This window comes from Schistocerca americana, chromosome 4 (genome assembly GCF_021461395.2).
Source record: "Schistocerca americana isolate TAMUIC-IGC-003095 chromosome 4, iqSchAmer2.1, whole genome shotgun sequence".
In the NCBI taxonomy this organism is placed as follows: domain Eukaryota; kingdom Metazoa; phylum Arthropoda; class Insecta; order Orthoptera; family Acrididae; genus Schistocerca; species Schistocerca americana.
In genome coordinates this window covers 852,651,627-852,673,561 of record NC_060122.1, presented here as the reverse complement: position 1 = coordinate 852,673,561, position 21,935 = coordinate 852,651,627, and the positions used below count along the sequence as shown (strand labels likewise).

Genomic DNA, 21,935 nt, shown 5'->3' with positions numbered 1-21,935 from the left:
CTGTATTCCCCGCTCCTCTCATTTTTTGTTCCTTTTTTCCCCTATTTCTGCCCTACAACCTCCTGACTGCGCCTTTTGGAGTCCCTGCCCACTCAACCAAACAGCATTCTCTCTCTCTCTCTCTCTCTCTCTCTCCCCCCCCTCCCCCCCCCCCCTCCCCAGCTCCCCCACCCCCCTCCCCCCTCCTGACAAAGGCTGTGATTGAAAGCTACAATGTGAATGTTGTAATCCAGTCTGTCTGCAACATGACATGTCTTCTTTGCGTTGAGTATCAATCTTTCTTTTCCTATATTGTTGACATTCTTACCTGGAGCTTACACTGTTTGAAGCAGTTGAGTGTCAATTTTGATGAATTATGTTATTTGGTTTGTGGCTGTCGTGTGTGTGTGTGTGTGTGTGTGTGTGTGTGTGTGTGTGTGTGTGTGTGTGTGTGTGTTTACATTTAATTGGTTGTCATTGTAACATAAAATGCTACATAGTGATTACAAGACAGTTGATCGAACTGCAAAGTTTTGATTATCTTTTCGCTTAAAGGATATTTTATTAATTTCTTGTTAACAGTTGTTTGTGGTGTTTTGTGGCTAAGAGGCTTGAATCTCTAATACAAACTGCTGTACCTTGCCCTGACAAATAAAAATGTTACAGGGGCTGTTAATTGATGAAATATGTTGTATCTTAAAAGCTGTTTCGCATCAATCACTTCATAGAAGCAAATTCAAATTTAGCATTATGAAGTGAAATTCAGGGAAGGATTAGGTCACCTCACCTGTTTGGTATGCTCAGGCTGTGCATCAAGAGTCAAACTGGAACAGGAAATGCTAAATGTCTTTCTCTGTGAGTCTACTCTTGCATCACAATAATTTGTATTTAGTTTGTACAGTCTAATTCACCAAACACGTGTCCCTTCTCTTCCATTTGTGGAAATGCGCAACTTGGTAAAAAAAGGCATTCGTGGTAAAAATGATTTTCATCTCACCCACACCTTTTGTTATTAACATTTTACTAGTTGGCAACCAAAACTTATAAATGACTAATGGTTTTTCATCATACTGAAGTTTTCCACATTGCACTGTTTAAGCACAGCATTCCTTCAGCCTATCAATGTTTCAAATGGCAGAACTAGAGAAATATACATTATGACAGTCTTTTGCAGCAGCAAACATTACAAATATCTGGATTGACACTGTCACGGATGAAGTGGTGGCACAGGAGGGCATGGGAGACTTCTTATGGGCTGGGTGACGTGGAATAATTGTTGTCCGTAAAGATCTAGGTGAGGCCTTCAGCGTATTTGAGCAGGGAATGCTTCTGTAACATCCCTGGGTACTGTGGAGGAGGGATATGCTCTGTCTCCCTAGTATTCCACAAGCTGCACATGCTATGGAAACCAGTTCAAATAGTTCTGGCAGCATTCCGTTTGTTCAGATTGAGCATAATCATCATCATCATCCCATCTCCCTCCGGACTCTTTCAACTTCTGATACTTTGAGCAGTCTACCAAGAAGGTGAGTTGGCTCTGAGCAAACAATTGTTAACGTGCAAACTCCAGGACAGGCCGTTCGGATGTTTCCCCGTGTGGCTCAGGTGCTGGGAACACCTATCAGCCCACTTTGCAGGCAGGTGCTGCTGGTCTCAGCTATCTCCCAGGTAGCCCCTGCCTGTGCACATTAAACCAGAGCAGTATGGAGCGTGCGGCAGCACGACTGCCTGTGCAGCTTGAGGGCGACTGGCTACCTGTGGGCAGGTACTTGAGCTAGAGCAACCTACTCTAAAACCTGTGCCATAACATTGTTGTAATTTTTTTGTAGAATTCTCGATCATCCGCCTGGGTCACGAGTTCTCTGTAATATTTCGGCCAACAGTCTTGTTGCCATCTTGAGGTGGTTCCTGATGCTGCCTTTTTCAGTGTCTTGTATGCATTGGTAGTTACCCCTCCATCACTCTGCCCCTTTTGCAGTCCGTGAAGCCACTGTGGTGGTGGTGGTGGAGGAGGAGGAGGAGGAGGAGGAGGAGGAGGAGAGGGGAGGGATGCTGCCTGGCTGCAAACATCTATCTTCATGTGCCGCACTATCACTGGCTGCTTACATCACTGTACGAGAGTGCTTTGTATGTGCAAGGGGGGGGGGGGTTCAGACCTGACTCCATTTGTAGGCCACTGTCTTTGTTAATTAGATTGTCTTGGATCCTAATTTGAATCGCTTCATAAATCGTGCAATCCCAGGAGGAGGAAAGTTGCCTCAGTGTCTTATTTTTGTTGTAATTTATAGTATTGCCAGTTTTTATAAGTTGGTCAGCCAGTGCTGATTTGATGTTCAGTTCTAATTTAGTGTGACATATATGTTCACAGCACCTCTCTCTGACGGTATGTACAGTTTTCCCAATGTATGCCTTGCTGCATTCTGTTCCTCTTTTTCATCCGGCTATTGTATAGTACAAACTTTGTAGACACATACATTATCTGCTTGTTGCCATATCCATTCCTTCGGAATACCAAATGCTGTAACTCGATGAACAAGTGTGTGTAAAGTGCCTTCACACTGAGAGTTGCGATGGTACTGGAGGTGTGTAGAAACAGATCAGTGAATGTAGGCTTTCTGTACACGCTGTGTCTGAGCTTGCCGTCTGGGTTCCATTTCACCAAGACATCTAGAAATGGGAGGACCCCATCCTGTTCCACCTGCACGGTAAATTATAGATTGGAGTGATGGAGAAATTCACGTAAGCTGTCCCATCTACGTAGCCAATTGATGAACGTCTCATCCAGTAACAGTAGAAACAGATTGGTTTTTGTTGGGCTTACTCCAGGGCCTTGTATTCGAAATCTTCCACATGCAAGCTAACCACAACCTTTGACGGAGAACAACCTGTGGGGCGGCGGATAGAATTAAATGTTGTTAAATGTTCCTATTATTTAGAATGTTATTTATGCTGTCTTTCGCCGTTCTCAACACTGGCCCTCTAACTACAATATTGGCAACCAGAAAGTGATTAGTAAAACGTGAAGCCTGTAATTAGAATTCCTAGTGCCCACTTCATCTGAGAATACACTTATAGTTACAGCTTATAGCTCTGAGGAATTAGGAGATTGTGTGGGATTTATAATCAAAAACGATTTTCTAAAATAGTTGAGTATATTCTGAAAGTCACAGATGAGAAACAAAAGAATCCACACAACCTAAGTAACAGAGCAGTTCAGAGTCTAATGCGCTGATGCAACTATAATTGTCCAAATTGAATATTTAAATGAATGCTCGCCATAATTTGATGATTAGTTTCATCAAACGCCACGCTAAATAAAGGTAGAATGTTTGTCCCGCGACGGCACGTGAAAATACGACAATACGCAAACTGAAGATCGATAATTAAAGTCAACCCAGAATTAACACTTCACTCGCAAATGATTTCATGTTTACGCGTATCTCAAGTAACTTAATACGGCATCCGAGGCTGTTTGTAGCAATGATACCGACGCGACGCGACTCAGATGACGTGCTATTCAGCATCTGGAGAGAACTGGGGCCTTGCTTCCTCGCGCAGCGTTCTTATATATAAAGCCGCGGTGCGGATGGCTAAGGGAACGCCTGATCAAATCGGCTCTCCCGACTAGCCGCTGGGCTAGTAAGGCACCACTTTAAGTTACTTAATAAATCATAGCTTCTCTTGCTGATGGCCGATGAAGCTCTTAATTTAATTGTGCATTCAGCACGCAGGTAAGTATTGATAATAAAATTTTGACGTGGCTAATTTAAATATTTTGGGCAAGAGAATTAATTTAATTACACTGCACGCAGTAGACGAGCTCTGAACTGGCCCTTTGGAGATACGCTATCGCTATAGTTTTATAGGTATTCAAATGAAACTTCTCACATCCTTATGGTGATAGCGGATCTCCATTCTACTTAAATATAAACATTCTAGCCTTATTTATTAGCCTACTTAATCTATCTTGCTTCCATAAGTTTTAAGACAAAAACCAGAAAATCATGAATTTCCACTAAAATCTTAATTTGTGAGATCCAGAAGACTGTTTTTATCAAATAATTATGAAAGATGAATCTGATTATAACTTTTCAACTCTCTAGGTCTTTTCTGTTGCGCCAATGATTTTTACAGAAAAACATACAAATTTCGAAAATGGCTAAAGTTATCGAACTGATATTCAACACACATTAATTTAGTATTACTCCTGACATGCTAGAAATGTTTTAGGTTATTTGCTTGATTTTTAAAGTATTGCGCAACATTTATGACATCAGAGCTAGTTACAGCGGACTGGCTGGCACACAATGGAAAGACTAATGAGAATTTACTATGGCGTGAGTAGGCTGCTTCCCTACAAACCCGTGACCCTGGTAAGCACACAGCATGTTTTACAACGTATTTCTTGGGCTGCCTTGACTGGTAGAGCATAGGTGTCCTGTTGCTCACTGCTTACAATTGTTACAGTTAGTAGTGATGTCGGAGTCAGGGCATCATTTTTATTCTTTCCCAAGCACCGACATTGCTTCATCACAGTTCACTTATGTGGTTCTCGTATATTTTTATGTCTTGCTGCAAGATGTTTGTACTCGTACGTCTGTTGCAGATTTTTTCAGCCTGTGCCTGTGTTACAAAACTAACCAACAAATCGGTTACTTTTTTATACAAATCTTATGTTAAATAAGGAAAAGCAATTAAACTTATTGTATTAGTTTATTCATGTGTGTTTGACACTATAAGTATAGTTTGTACTATTTCTTTGTAAATAGTAAGTGAAATGTGTACTAAATTTGAGAGATACTGATCCACGTATTTCATACCTACACAAATGTCTAACCACCAACCCTAGGAGGGTCGGGGGTGCCCAAATCCCTCATTCCTACTGCAACCCCCACACCCGTGGGCAAATATCATCAGCACTGTCACCTATAAGTGAAACAAGCCTTATACCTGTCTTAGTTTATTTGTGTGTGTTTGACACTATAAGTATAGTTTGCAAATTATAAAACAGTGACCCCAAAAATTGGACTGTATCAGCTGTTTTCAATTATTTCTATATGTTACATCATTCAAACCTACATCCCCACCTCTATGCATACTGTGGGTGTCATACTCTAATGGCATATTTTTCAAGGTAATGACATAGTAATGGAAAGTTCTTCATGTAATACAATACATGTAGACCCAGTGAACTCAATCATAGTGGCACTGCAGTTGGAATGCTTGGTCTCATTTACGTGCAAATTGACCTCTTAAAGCCTCGTGCATATGGTGAGTCAGTACCTTTTGTCCCTCAGCATTTTCCATACGATTAGTTAACAAATTTACAAAGCTTGGTCGATATTCCTCAAGGTATTCCAGTGCTATGGTGGAACATTCACACATACATAGGTACATTTTTATATATATAACTTGCTGCTCCTTATACCTTTACAAGTTGTATGAAGTGTTGTGTGTAAGTACCTAATAGTATTGTACTAACAGTAAGTGAAAATGTTCTTGGTACCTTTGTACCATCTGGTCTTTCCAAATTACTTTCATACCCAATGTATCAATAACTTTATATTGCTTACTATCTGATTGTTTACTTACAGAACGGGATGTTAGACTCTAATCATCCTTCCTTCATTTTCTTTAGAGGCCACAGTTTAAAAAGCAACACATAATTTACATATAGAGTAAAGCAGTAAATTATCATAGTAAATATGCTTAAAATGCAAATGGTACATTACTAACCCATTTACACTATTTTCAGAGCATGTGATAATTGTGAAGAATGGTACCATGGTGACTGCATACGAATCAGTGAAAAAGAAGCAAAGTATATCAAACAGTTCTTCTGTGTGGTAAGAACACTTTAAAGATCATATAATTAGTATGTCCATAGTTTAAGCTTGTGGTTTTAATTACTGTATTTGCCCAACTATAAGATGTCCGCAGCTCGTGGTCTAGTGGCTAGCATTGCTGCCTCTGGATCACGGGGTCCCGGGTTTGATTCCCGGCCGAGTTAGGGATTTTATCTGCCTGGAGACTGGGTGTTTGTGTTGTCCTCATCATTTCATCATCATTCATGACAGTGGCTCGATCGGACTGTGAAAAAATTGGCGCTGATGACCACGCAGTTGGGCGCCCCACAAACTCGTCATCATCATCCAACTATAAGACAACCCTTTGTATAAGCTGATCCTAACCCCCTTTACTTTCTAAGAGGCTCCTTGAGACATTTTTATTTTTAACATATTCTGACTAATCCAAATTACAAACTATCTTATTGATATAAAGCAGCCACCTAATTATGTGTAGGGTGCAAGTCATATGTAGCAACAGCAATTAATATACGAATAAAAGATAGCAATCTTGATTCAGTCGATCTACTGACTTCTGTTGGTACTATTTCCATAACAGATTTTGTTGCCGTAATTTATTGTCACAGCAACAGTTAGTTAGTGTAATATACTTTATTTTGTGTGTTAGACATTTCATTCTGGATTAAATTTCCTTCTTGTTTCATCTCAATTTCACCACCATGTTCTAAAGCTGATTAAAAGCCAATAACATTTTGACCTGGTATTCTAATATGCGAACAACCACTAAATTTCTCATTCGGAACCCACTTATTTACAGACCTTCATAATCAAAAAAAGTGTTGATCTGGGTGCAGAATCAGGTAAAACTTTTATTGCAAACCTGTCCAAACACAAAAAGAGTTTGTAAGATGGTATAATTTAGTGCTATTTCCTCCTGTGTTTCACAAAATTGTCAAATTTTAAGCATAGCAAGATATTATTGTTGTGACTGTTCATTGTTTCTCGTTGTCCCTTGCATAAAGGATCACTTGCACTAGCTCAGCATGAGTCAGGTGTTACGTGTTTGTTCGAGCAACGTCGATACTCTGAGTGCTTCGGAATATTAGGAAATTTTGAACCTGTTTGAATGAAAATATCATTTGCCCAGTACTGTCAAAATTTCTTCAAAATAAATCTGCATGTAGCCACCATAGCCAAAGCTTCATCTGTAAATGTGACACGATCCCTATATAATCTATTAAACAATATAAAATTGTTAACCTCAGCAGCAATAGTTTAATCTCTGAATATAAGATGGCCCTGTAGTTTTTGAATGATGAATTTGGGAAAAAAACCTCGTCTTATAATTGGGTAAATACAGTAAGCCTCTTCATCATCTTCACACATGCGCCAGTACTTGCTTTGTATTCCATGATGCATGCAGTTATTTCTCTTATCCCCAGTGCCTTCCTTTGAACAGTTTATCGGATAATTGGGAAGCCTTCATTGCATTTCTCTTACATCTACTGAGCAACCAGCTGTTCCAGTTCATGAAACATTCCCTGTTTCAGTTCTTTCGTAGGGTAGCAAGTTGAACTGGTCGTCTTTAATTTATTCTTCACCTGGCCCTACCTACAAAATTTTCTTCTTTATGGCCTCTGCTTGATTAATCACTGTTAGCATAAAATGATTGTCATGTTTTATGCATGAAACAGTTGTGAACAATGAACTCGTAGATACATGTTTCTCAACAAAGTTATGGCCATGATTTAAACCCATTATTGATTGGTGCAATTTTCAGTGCTTACAGCACACAATATAAGGAGACCAAATGACAACAGTAAGATGTCCTCTATCGCCCCTTACAGCTGAATCAGCAGAAATCGTATCAGACAATGTTAACATTGTTGCATGTCTTAAAAATGAACAGTGCTGTTGAGCAGTGACATATTCATCACTGTTGTTGAAGCTCATGTTTCATTTGTTGTACCATGTTTCAAGTAGTCTTTGTGAATATATTTTTGTTAACATTGATTTGTCTCCTGTAGAAACATAGACTATTGTTGAGTATTTGTCCAGTTTTAAAGACAGTTTAATTTTGATTACAGTTGGATTCAGGCAGACTGAAACTCAAGCATGCTAGATGTTCATAAAAAGACAAGGTACATGGTATAAATTCCTACAGTTGACAGCACAACAAAATTTGCTGCCCACTCCCCTCCTTAGATTCGTCCTAGAGCTTGGCTGACTGGTGCTACTGTTCCCTCTCCCACCCTTCGCAGTCTTCAGGTTAAATCTGCAGTTGACCTAATTTGCCAAAGCTTCATCTGTAAATGTAAGGTGGCACCTGTATTAAGCTAGTATACAATGTAAAAACTTTGCCCTTCGGGATAGTTGTTTACTCTGCAAATGTAAGATTACCCTCTATTTTTCAAATGACGAATAAGGGGAAAAAATCTTGTATTATAGTTGGGTAAATACAGTGAAGGTCTTTTTCAGTTGAAAGAACAATATACTCTGTTTCTATAAGATAATTCATCCCTGAATCCAGATTTAATTTTCAAACTTTTGTACCAGCCTCAGTTTTCATGTAATGCAGTTTTTTGTAAATGCTTTTAGCAGCCTGAAAATAAAAGTATTTAAATATACAAAGGAATCAAAGAAATAATTAACATAAGTAGAAAGAAAAATAAAGAGTCATACCCAAAATAATTCTTTCTTGATTTCCTGCTGTGCTTTACCTCAGGAACGTCACTTCTTAAGAACCTGCAGTAGTTGGACAACTTGTGATACTCCTGTTGTCTTGATAATGCATTTTGATTTGAGAACTGCCCTGGTGGAACCATTGTCCACATTTGTTACTAACATCCCCAAGGTTATCTGGAAAGACATTTTTGTGGTCAACAAGAGGAGTGTTCACCATATCCTTCTGTGTAGATAGTTCATTCAGAGCAGGCCATTCTTTCCCCCATAATAGTGGCTTTCTTCTGGCTCAGCTGCTCCACACAGTGAGAGAGTAGCAGTGCTTTGTGTATTTGAGCTGCATGCTGAGAGGAATTGCAGTTTCCTTGACATTTCCACACACATGCGTTAATTCATATTTTTCATACAAGACGAATGTAAGAAGCAGTTTAAAGTTATCATATGTCTTCTAAAGATTAACTGCATGCACAGTCATAACAGAATGAAATTTGTTCCTATTATGTAAAGTACTGCTTCCAGACTAAGTTTGCTGCAATCTATGAACAAGCATTGCTCATACACTGAAGTCGTCGCTGAGTGTCTTCGTGGCAGACATGATAATATTGCAAAAAAATAAGGTCACCACCTTCTGTGGACATACTTTCAGAAGAAAAACAGCATAGTGGTCACAATAAAGACTTCAGTTTGATATTACAAAAAAGATGATTCCATTCTCTTAAATCTGAAACTTAGAGCTCAGCCTGTTGCGTGGACAAATTTGAATCACAAATAAGATAACTGTGATCGTCTTGAGACAAGAAAATGTTCCTCATTTGATTGATTGTGGCTTTGAAATGTTTGGTTGGCATGCTGCATTTTGCGTGTTTCACTGCAGTAGTCTTCAGTCACTGTCACATCCTCAGGAAGCACTGATACTAGCAGCTGTTCACTGTGACATACATACTGTATAGCAGTTGGTAAATTAGGATATTGCACATTTTCATTGTGTTCAAGGAGATTCCATCTCTTGTTCTCAAGCAAAAATAACTGTTTGTGACCTGGTCTGTTGTTTCCCTCCAAATATGGGAACATCAAAATGCAAAAATGCATATGGTGTGATCCTTTTTACCCGGGGGGGAGAGGGGGGGGGCAGTAGTTGTCAAAGTCACCAACCTTACACCAAAATTAAAGTTTCTCGCTCTTATTTACAAGTGGGTTAAGTTTCCATTTTTGCTAATTTTGAGTTTATTCACCACAGATATAAATCCCAAACTCTAATGAACTTAGAACAACAAGTAGTCACTTCCAACACTCATCTAAACTATAAATACTGAGGTGAAAGCGTCAACAGACAAAGGATAGATCGCTGTTCACCATGTAGATGAGACCTTGACACAGACAGGCACAAGAAGATTGATATACATACATTTAAGGTATCAGCCAAAGGGCCTCCTTCTAAAGTAGAAAAACACGCGCGCACACACACACACACACACACACACACACACATACACACACGCACGCACGATCCTCACCAGCCAGAGTGTGAGTTGTGCTTGTGTCAGGATTTTCTACTTTAGAAGAAGGCTTTTTAGCCAAAAGCTTAAATGTAAAGCAGTCTTTTTGGTGTGCCTTTCTGTGACTCACTGTCTCCTCCATATCCTTTTCGTAGCAATCCATCCTTTTCATGAAATTGTTCTTATTCCATCCTTTCATGATATCGTTCTTATTCCATTCCGGATTTTCCAGTGTGACTCTGTATATTTAAATGTGCTGAAATACACCTGGGGCTGGGAGGGGGAGGGATAGTATGGTGGGGGTAGCGAACAGTGAAGTGCTGCGGGTTAGACGTTGAGCGGGGGGGGGGGGGGGGGGGGGGAGTAACAGAAAAGGAGAGAAATAAGAAATAAAAAGACTGAGTGTAGTGGTGGAATGACGGCTGTGTAGTGCTGTAATGGGAACGGTGAAGGGGCTGGATGGGCGAGGACAATGTCTAACGAAGGTTGAGGCCAGGAGGATTTCGGGAACGTAAGATGTATTGCAGGGAATGTTCCCACCAATTCAGAATTGCACAGGTGAGAATTTCCCTCTTTCCCTGCAATACATCCCATGTTCTCGTAACCTTCCTGGCCTCAACCTTCGTTAGTCACTGTCCTCACCCATCCAGCCCCTTCCCTGTTCCCATTCCAGCACTACACAGCCGTCATTCCACCACCACACCCAGTCTTTTATTTCTCTCCTCTCCTGCTGCTTCGTACGTCCTCCCTCCTCACCTCTCCCCTGCCCACCATCTAACCTGCAGCACTTCACTGTCCATCACCCCATCATACTATCCCTCCCCTCCCCGTCCTAGTCTCCTCTTTACCCCCACTCAGTCTCCACTCCCATCATGCACTGTTGCTACTGGTCACAGTGTGGTTTCAGTGGCCTGAGACTGCAATTGTGTGTGTGTGTGTGTGTGTGTGTGTGTGTGTGTGTGTGTGTCTAAAGTCTTTTTGTTGTGCCTATCTGGACTCAGCATCTCCGCTATATGGTGAGTAGCAACTTTCCTTCTCGTAATACTGTTACAGTTTTTTGGTACATATGACTCATTTGCTTTTGATACTATTCCTCTGAATGTAAGCCACATCTGATCTAACTTACACAGTTAGTCTGGAGGAAATGGAGAATCTCTCTTTGGAAGGTGTCAAACAATTTTTATCCGATTTTTAAAATAGATACATTTTGTGTTTATTTTGGGTGAATTTGAATCTTATGGTATGAATTGTTGCTAGTCACTAATCCTTTTATCTGTGGTGATGCTCTCTATAATGGGTAGGTTCCCGAACTGATTGTTCAAAATAATATTTGGAGAAAGCATTCAGAATGATTTCAGATGGTGTTTCAAACATGTATTTTTGCCAACATATAGAGGGTAGATTGAAGTCGCCAACATCTATAATTGTATGATTAGGGTACTTGTTTGAAGTGAAGTGCAACTCAAGTTTTCTTTGAAGTGTTCATCAGCTACATCAACTAAGTTGGTGGCCGATAAAGGAACCAGTTATTAGTTTCTTCTACCTGTCAAGTATAATTTCTACCTGTAGTAACTTACAGGAAGTATCTGTTTCAATTTCGTTTCAGGGTAAACTACATCTAACAGCAATAAACACTCTGCTACCTATTGTATTCAATCTCTCCTTTCTGAAAACCATTAGATTCTTAGTAAAAATTTCATCTAAACTTATCTCTGACTTAACCAGCTTTCAGTACTTACAATAATTTCAGCGTCAGTGCTTTCTAATAGCGCTTTGAGCTCTGGATCTTTTCCAACACTTCGACAGTTTGCAACCACAATATGAGCTGTTACTAGGTCTACCTTCATGCGTTTGCTCTGTACCCTTTTATACTGATGCCCCCTCTGTAGTTTCTTGAGATCTTCTGACCCAAAGAAACTGCCCAGTCCACTCCACACAGCCCCTGCTATCCATGTAGCCCCACCCTGTGTTTAATGGACCCCTGACATATTAAGCAGAAAATGAAACCCCACCATCCTATGGTGCAAGTCGAGAAATCTGCAGCTTGCACGGTCACAGAACCGTTTGAACCTCTGATTCAAACCCTCCTCTGCTCTGTACGAAAGGTCCGCAATCAGTCGTGCCGACAATGCTACAGGTGGTGAGCTTTGTCTTCACATCACAAGCATTGGAGCTCCCAACTAACAGTAATCCCATCCTCTGTGAGAATGCTCAGATCTTGCAGGCTGAGATGCTTCCTCTGAAACATGACAAGTGATCGCATCTATCTCAGGGTCTTTGTCAGATAAACCAGGGAGGCCTTTTGATCCCCCTCCCAGGAACCTCTTTCATTGCCTGCCACATCCTGAAACCTCCCACTCACATGGGTGAGTGGTCAGCCTAAGTGTGGGCAGTGCTCGGGGCAGCCACAGCAGTGAACTTTTTATTTTTATTCTTGAGTCAGAAACATATATAGGTACATAGTTAATGTGTCATGTAGTCTTTGACCAAAATTTGGTCACTTCCAGTCTATTTTCTGTTGCTTGGAGGTTTTCTGCAATAAAGGAGGCTGGACACAGTCGACACTGAAGCATGTGCTGGACAGTCTGGACTTCTCCACAGTCACACTTAATATTGTTTCCCATATTGCAGCTCCATCTTGCCAGATTAAACCTTGACCTACCCACACCCGATCTAAGCCTATTCAAAGATTTCCAGGTCATCCATTCCTCTTCATGTCCTGGAGGCAGAGTTTCAGAAGCTCTTTTCCAACCAGAGGGAAGGGAAGTTGTATCCCTCCAAAGTTGCTCCCTGGCTTTTCAGCAGTGGTAGTAAGTAGCCTTGATGTTCTGAGGAAACTCTTCCTACACTTCAATCATTTTGAATGGCTTGGAGGACACATGGGTTCTGCTGGTATATTGTTATATTTATTGTATTTTGTAGTTTTATAGATAAGACTAGCATGTGTTCCTGGTTTTCAAATCGTGTATTGAACTGTCCATTGAAACTAAACTTGCCTTGCGCGTGTTTTGTTGTGTTGTAATATGTTGGTAAAGAGCTGTACCAGATTTCTTCTTATGTGCTCTAGAGTCCATCGAAAGTCGCCATGTTTATTGGCAGGTTCGTTGGCCAATCTCCCCAGCGTCTCTCTAACTCCACATCAACTTACTGTGGCTGAAACTTCCTACAGTTATGAGAAAGACTAGAAAAAGTAATATTTACAGTAGAGTCTCTTCTAATAATTTATTGGAGATGAGCACTCATTTATTTCTCCCTTGAATACAACTTTTACTCGTACTATCAGGTTGTAATACGTAGTATTCACAATTTATCAGAACAAGAACAGTATCCAAGTCATTAACATTACTGTCAACAAAAGAGATAATAAAAATTGGAGATAATGCAATGCTTTTCGTATGCAAAGAGTAACGTCTGTGGTTACTGCACGCAGCACAGTATTTAACACAGCTATTTCTACACTTAAGTGATTTTTCTGGGTCACAGGTCAGCTTTTGCCTCCATTTCTTGAAAAAATCCTTTGATTTCATTCTATATACAAGAAACTTTCCATGTAAAAATGGTGAGTTTGAACTCACTTTATATTTAATGTGCAGTTGAGATGCATTAATAAATTTGCAGATATTATTTCATAACATGCATAGTATAATGTGTAATATTCAGTGCAATTTGTCTTTATAACTGGTTGTAATATGCCTTTTGTTAATAAGTTTACACATCAGTTGATACTCGTCATTCTATAAATATTAAATGCTCAGAGATTTATTGTAGATAAGCTTTGATAAGTTTTGCACTACTTTAAACTGATTAATTTCAAATGAACAAATATGTTCCTCCCACATCAAGAATAGTTTTAACTTCACTTTTAACAATTTATATTATCTTTCTTCAGTTACTTATAAACCATTGTATACTTTCGCGATGTTATTCTCAAGGGTGTGACAGGCAAGAAATAAGTTTCTGATGTACCTTCACTCACCATGCGCATGATTTTAGAGATTGCACATCCATTCAGTTCACAGGCTTTGCTTACAGATGCCACCTGGGTCAGCCCCCTGACGCACTCTGGTGAATCTCCTTATTTAAGTGATTGGAAAAGAGTATTCGGCCTATTCTGTAACCTTCATTACTGTTGTCCATTCTGAGTGTTTAGTGCTACGCGCAACCTGTACCTCATTATATCTTATGTTGGCTCTATACAGTGCTCCTTAAATCATATTTGTTGTAGCTATAACAGTATGTAAATTGGAATTACCGATAAAATGCCTTGCTGGTGAAACGTTCTCAGATGACAACAAATTTGGTTCTTCAAAGAATATTCCATCCAATTTGACAGTGCAATAGTTGTAAAGAATATTAATAATTGCCAACATTTGATGATAAAATTTCCTGTAACAGCAAATTTCCTATAGATAGACATTTATCAATAATGAAGTTTAATTTTTGAGCTTCATTTAAGTGAAAGCAGTTAGATTTTAGTGCTATACTAAATTCATGGCCCCCCCCCCCCCCTCTCCTCAAACACTGTCCTCACTGTGAGTCACCTGCTGCATGTTTTACCCACATAACCAACATGTCGTATTTTAAGGTAATTTTTGGTTTTGCACTTAAGCAATATCCTGTTTGTTTAAAGAATAGAAGTCCCAATTGAATAGCCCATCTGGACCTGACAGGTGAATTAATACAACTTGAGAAATTTCAGAATGGAAAGCCAACCAAACAGTTGCATACAGACTCAAGAGCTAGTGCATCTATCTGATCATTTATGTGCAACTATCACCCATCAGTCATCTGCTGGTGAGTTGTTGCCTTTCCTCGTTATTGGGACTGGTGACTCATGTTTGTGGTACTGAAATTAATTTTTATAGGCATTATGTGTGTATTGAGCAGAAGTTTAAATTTGTGAGAACATGTTTGAGGTGTGATGTCAAATGTATTTTCTGTGATTCCCATTGTAACATTGATTTCAGTTATGCATAAATTATCATCATATATGAGTTTTATAAAACAATGTGGTATTTTTTATACATTTACACAGAGATGTCGGGAAGAGGATCCTACATTAGTTACTAAATACAAGCCTAGAAAACGAGAGGGTGAACATTCATCTTCAAATGCTATTGATCGTCAGTCGAGAGACAGAAAACGGAAAGAAAAAGTTGGGTCTGGTATGTACTATCATATTTGTTTATGTTTTTAACACAATGTTTTTTGTAACAAGAGTAAATCATTAAGTACAGATAATATATCATTTGAGATCTGTGTTAAACATAGCTCCTCATCTCAAGCATACAATACTTACCGTATGTATGATTGATTATGAAATAAAATAATTGGAAAAAATTTACGTCAAGCCAGAGTGTACATGGAGGATATAAGGGGATGTGTAAAATAGCTAGTATAGAAAGTTTATGGTACAAGCTACAGGTCTACTGTCTATTTTGATAAATAATTATCGAAATGGAGAGGCTATAAGATGCAGGTTCACATAAATAAAAATGCAGACCTGATTTTGGCTTCTGTAGTATAATTGATGAAAGGCACATTTTTGGGTATATGAGACTATGATTTCAGGTTTATGTACAGTATTTCATTCACTATGTCCGTAGATGTGATAATTGTCGAGAATCCAATCAAACTAGGTCTGCATTTGAGATATTGTGGAGAAAAATTAAATTGTCAACATAGCTTGAAACCTAAAATTTACTTATTGTGTTGTTAAAATCAATATTTTAGTTATGTGATTGCAAATCATTGTTCTGATGATAAGCAAAACACTTGTGTGTTGGTATAATGTAATCACACACACACACACACACACACACACACACACACACACACAAGCACAAGCACACGCACACACACCAAACGGTGGCAGGAGGGCACTATACAAAGGTTAAAGATATGTGCCAACTTTCGGAGCCAGTGGTTCAACGGGAAGGAAGAGGGACTGTCGAGATTTAGGCCAGAATCTGGTAACCCTCCCCTGACCCGGGGTCTGCTCAACATTTCTAAATATTGCCAGTACTTTTTCTCCATTCCTCTTCCTTCCCATTCAACCCTGCCAGAAGAAGGAACCAATGGCCCCAAAAGCTTCCACATTTCTTTAACCTTCGTATATGTTTTCTTCTGCCACTACTGCATGAATTGATTCTTATTATCTGTCCAGTTATATCAAATTTTCAAAAAAGAACATTACAGCTAGATAAGATGTATACATAGGCCAAGAAAGAAGGAATTATAATAGTTGGAATATGTTGCTACAATAACGTTTAAAAACAAATATTCTTCATTTAAGCAGAATCAAACCGTGGAAAGTCTAGGGTGGAGTAAGAACAATACGGAAAGGGTATATTGCTGCTCACCACATACAGGAAGTGTCGAGCCACAGACAGGCACAGTGAAGGAGACTGCTAAAATATTCCTAAGTAAAAATCTCACACATCGACACGAGCACAACTCGCATATGCAGGCCATTGTCTCCAGACACTGGGGCCCGACTGCAGCTGCATCTGACATGAGCAGCAATCAGCTGGGATAGGTAGTAGGGATAAGGAGGTGCATGTGGCAGGGAGGGGGAGGGATAGCAGGGTAGGGATGGGGGAAGGTTCTAGTGCTGCCTGTGGAAGTGTGCAAGAACATGGTGGGGACAGGGCAGGGCTGCTAGGCACAGAAGTACGCTGGGGGGAGAGGAGGGGAGGGGGGAGGGAGAGAAGGGGAAAACACTAGTAGACAGCATTGGCGGGATAGAAGGCGTGTGTAGCACTGGACTGGGAACAGGAAAGGTGATGGGTAGGTGGAGGATAGGACGTAGTGAAGGTTGAGGCCAGGCAAGTTAATGGGAATGAAGTTTATGTTGTTGGGAGAGCTCCCACGTACAAAATTCAGAAAAACTGGTGTCGGTAGGAAGAATGCAGACAGTACAGGCTGTGAAGTAGTCGTTAAAGTAAAGCACATCGTGTTGGGTAGGATGTTCAGCAACTAAGTGGTCCAGCTCTCTCTTTGCCACAATTTGGCGGTGGTGATTCGTGTGGACAGACAGGTCGTTGGTTGTCATGCCTTCATAGAAAATAGCACAATGCTTGCAGCTTAGTTGGTAGATCATATGGCTGCTTCCACAGATTGCCCTACCTTTGATCGGGTGGGAGATAATTGTGACAGGTCAGGAGTAGATGGGACTGGTCCTGCATCTAAGTCTATTGTAGGGATATGAGCCATGAATGAGGCAAGGTGTTTGGGATCGTGGGTGCAGTACGGATGGAAAAGGATATTCATGGGGCAATGGAATACCATTGTGGAAGGTGTGCAGAGGGAAATGGGGAGGATATTTCTCATTTCATGGCACGATTAGAAGTATTTGAAACTCTGGCGGAGAATGTGGTCGAGTTGCTCCATTCCTGGGTGGTACTGAGATACAGAGAGAGGAGTGTTGCTTTATGACCAGACAGTGGATATGTAGGAGAAGGTAGGTACTGGAGAGACAGAGCCCAGGAAATGTGTTTCCAGACAAGAGTGGAAGGGTAATTTTGGTCTGTGAAGGCCTCGGTGACACCCTCGGCGTAATTCATGACTGCAGGTAACCCGTCCAGTACTGTCACAGGCATCTCCGACCCGATCAGAGGCAGAAGTACTTGTGAAAGCAGCTCTGTGATCTGCCAAACAAGCTGCAACCTTGATACCAATTTGTATGTGGGCACGACAACTAACAAGCTGTTCGCCTGCACGAATGGCCCCAGCTGGAGCACCTAGTTGCTGGGAATGCCACCCAACATGACGTGCTTCACTTTCACGATTGCTTCACGGCCTGCGTCATCTGAATTCTTCGTACCGACACTAGCTTTTCTGAAATACACAGGTGTTCTCTCCCCCAGCAATATATCCTATGTTCCCATAATGTCCCCTGGCCTCAACCTACACTAGTCTCTGTCCTCCAACTACTTATCACCCACACCCCAACACTAAACATGCCTCCTATCCTGCTAAGGCATCTCTTAGTCTTTTCCCATTCTCTACCCCCTCCAACCCCCCCTCTTCCCAACACAACACCTTCTCAAAATCACACATAACAGTGTCCCCACCACGTCTCTGCATGCTTCCACAGGCAACATAGCAACACTAGCCTCTTCCCCCACTCCTACCCTCCTGTTTGTCACCCCCGCCCCTCCTGCCCATGTTGCCTCCTTACCCCCACTGTCCACACCAGCAGATTGCTGATTTCATCACACAGAGTCACAATCTGGCCCCTTGCTCAGACAGTGGCCATGTGGAAGCAGGACTTTGTCCAAAAACATGAATATTTTAGTGGTCTTTCTCACTGTGTTGTCTTAGACTCAATGCCTCCTCCATGTGGTGAGTAGCAATCTATCCTTTTCATGTTATTGTTATTTTTCAGTTGGTGTATACAAAGAAACAGTCCTCCAAAAATTTGTTGGAAGTTAGAGATGCAACGTTCAAGCTCTGACAAAAAGAAACATAACTGCTCATACTACTGAGGAGCTATTTGTCATAGCGTACAACTGCTCGAATCACTTGGTGGCCAAGGACATGCAATTTACTACAGTCATGCAGAGCCTCAGAGAATATGACACATAGAAATCTGGTTTGAGGATGACCAGCAGTAATTGAATGTATTTGGTAAGTGCAATTTGCTGCATCAGTCTTGTTTCTTCTGTATCACTCCTCATATATTGGAGTGCAAGAACACACCTGTAATAATTTGCTCATCCAATAATAGTGAGATGATCAGTTTTGATGACTCTTGTTGTAGCATAAAGGCATAGTTGAAAGTTGAAAAACAGTCATTTACAAATACTTCACACTAAGTGCTTCCTTAGTAATATGAGCAGTCTCGTTCTTTCTTATCTGATCTTTAATGTGTTTTAGAACAGCCAAATTTTATAGAGAAAAATAATAAATAAAAAGTGTCATGTGCAACAAAGTTTGTTATTTGTTTTCCAGGTGGTATTTATAAACAGTTGATAGAAAATAAGATATTGCTGCTATGTTACAAAGGTGGAGGGTTAAGTTGATGTTAAAAAGCAGTATAATTAGTTTTGTAAGGTATGTTGCATTACAGTGTCCAAACAAACACGTTCCTCGGTATTAAATTTTGTCCAATAGTAGAAAAACTGTTTGAATTTCATTCATAGCTTAACCCTTTGCACTCCGTAAGGCAGACACAGGGCGGCTCCGCGTGCTCTTATTTAAACCACCGCCGCCTGGGTGGCAGTGCGCCGCAGAGATTTGCATAGATCTCTTTGTGGAAACAATGTGGCCGCTGGCCAACAATTGGGGTATACATTAAAACAAAACGTGTGCTCTCATTCATATATTTACGTGAGCTTTTACAGTACAAAACTTTCCATTGTGTGGTATTTTTTGAAACACTCTTCAGGGTGGAGAGCTGGGTTTCGTGAGCGTGTTTCGCAGTAACACACGGTTCCACGCCTGCCACCTTTTTTTTTCTGTCTGAGCACACTGCACAATCCTTATGCTTGTTCCCAGGAAGCTTGTTGATAATGTGCAACTTTCCATTCAAGCGTTCCTCGTCATCAGAAGTTGAACGACGTCCTCGTTTCTGTCCTCGAGTTCTTTCTTCGGCAACTAATCCTCTTACAACACTTTTACGGAATGCTTTGTGAGACGGTATTGTCAAGTTGTTTTTCTCACAGTGGTTCTTGTATAGTAAATAGCTTTTTTCAAGTCCTACCTCCAACAGCCAGAAGTATAGTTTTCGCCACCACTTGATACTTTTCATTAGAAAACCGTAACTGGAAATAAAGTGGTCAGATCGATCAACTCCACCCATTTTGAAGTATAATCAATAATCACATTTGGTTTCTTTATTTCTTCCCTTCCCTTTCCTTTCTGTTTCTCCTTTCTGTAAGTGACACTGAGTTATTGGCTTTTGTAGAAAGCATGAGAACTGTTCGTTTATCTTGCCATGCCATAACCACCATTTTGTTGTTGCGGAGGCATTTTATTTCGTGCTTCCTTAGACGCAGAGCTCCTTTCTCGATTGCAGCTGGAAGGTTTTTGCGATTGGCCTGAATCGTTCCTGTGAGATGCATGTTCTGTTTCAACAGCTCATCAGCTAATGCGACACTTGTATAAAAACGGTCAGTGTACAAATGATACCCTGATTGCCCTGTAGCATTTCTGATATTAGCTAGCAGCTGAATAACTATTCTCTCAGAAAAATTCAAGTGTGGAGAATTCAATGACTCAATTGTTACAGCGCCAAAATAGGGTATCAAACTGCAGATATAACCATTTGATGAATCCGAAATTACATAAACTCTGAGTCCCCATTTTGTTGGTTTTTGAGGATTGTACATTTTTAATAATACACGACCCTTAAACGATACTGTAGATTCATCAGCAGCTAAATACTGATATGGTCAATAAATTTCGAGAAACGTGCCAGACAAGTAATTCAGTACATTTGTCACTTTACTCAGACGTGACTGAACCTGACTGTTGACACGTGTAGCATTCGTCGGATTAGAAACATGAAGTGCCCAGAAAATTTGCATAATTCGTCGGCGACTAAAACAGTCTGGAAAGAAGTTTGATGATTGTAACCATTCTCTTGAAGAAATTCCTGCAAGTTCTTACACTTTCGTAATGCCATATTCAGTTGCACACCATGGAAGTGTTTCATTTCTTCCATGGTAACATTTCTCCAGTCCCACCATGCAGAATGTTGTGGAAGTGGTGTCACTTTACGTATTTTTGATGTAGCATACCTATTCGTTTCATTTGCTATTTGTTGAAATAGGTTATCTGTAAAAATTAATTGAAAGTTTCCGACAGGCGATGATGGAACAGAACTACTTTCTGTTATAAAACCACACTTTGATTTGTCAAAAGGAAAATCTGTGAAGTCAGTGTCGCTCCACATTTGCCATGAATCCTCTGCTGAATCACTAGAAACATGCACATTGTCACTCGAATTGTTTTGAAATGAATCACTATCATAATCAAAATCATTTTCACTCTTGTTTTCACTTAGAGACTGCTCTGAAAGATCTAAAATCTCATCCTCATAAAGGACTGTACGTGAAGAACTAGCCATTTCGAGCGCGTGGACTTGAACGTAATAATTACAATCTTTGACTTAAGACAGCTGCTACTGTTTGACACAGAGTTAACACTAGTTCTCCTAGATGGCAGCACACTGCAGCAATAATGCCTAGTAGACTCAAAATACGTCTGAGAGCTTCAAAAAGTAGTGTTGAATGAGGCTCGACATCAGAGCGGAAAACAAATTTCGCGATCTCGAGTGGCACTCGACATTGGAGTGGAAAGGGTTAAGACACATTACAATTAACTTTTCATAATACTAGTGTTGGATTGAATGTGGATTCCCATCGTGACTGCCCTCTTCTTAAGTGGCCTCAATGATCACCTAATTTAACTACATGTGATTTATTCTTATGGAGTTGTGTAAAAATTATGTGTTTCTTTCTCCACTGCCACTTAATTTGGAAGAGTTGCAAGAAAGAATGATTATTGTGGTCAGTGATATTGACCATGAAGTGTTGCGACATGTATAGCAAGAATTAGACTGTCCTATTGACATTGGTTGCAACACAAGTGGTTCCCTTATTGGGCATCTGTAACGTGAGTTGAAAAATTGGAGAGATGAGATACTTTATCCACTGGCATGTGTGTACTTTCTGTAGGTACTGTGGTTTTTGCAGTGTTATCTTCTGAAACCGTGGGGATACTTGTGAATAAGCCTGTAAAGTCATGAGAACAAAGCAGTAAGGGAATGAGTAGAAGTTAAACTACAGTATAAAATTTGCATTATGACCAGAAGAAAGATTGTCTTCCCAAGTGTGACATCCACTTCCAAACATATAAAAACTTTTTTCGTTGTGTTTAAAGTTATCTGTTCTTTCTCCCAGTAGGTGCTCATTTTCTTAGTGATACAAGAACAGAGGGGGGGGGAGGGGGGGGGGTTTAGTGC

General features: G+C 40.3%; 1 protein-coding gene across 2 annotated transcripts in view; it reads left to right on the top strand.

Annotated features, from left to right (window-relative positions):
• Positions 1-21,935, top strand: part of LOC124613227 (CXXC-type zinc finger protein 1-like) — a 92,807-nt gene that overhangs the window by 58,451 nt on the left and 12,421 nt on the right. For both annotated transcript variants that reach the window (XM_047141901.1, XM_047141902.1), the window contains exons 3-4: positions 5,735-5,825; positions 15,000-15,129. In XM_047141901.1, coding sequence (XP_046997857.1) covers positions 5,735-5,825; positions 15,000-15,129 — 221 coding nt within the window. The remainder of the gene's footprint in view (positions 1-5,734; positions 5,826-14,999; positions 15,130-21,935) is intronic.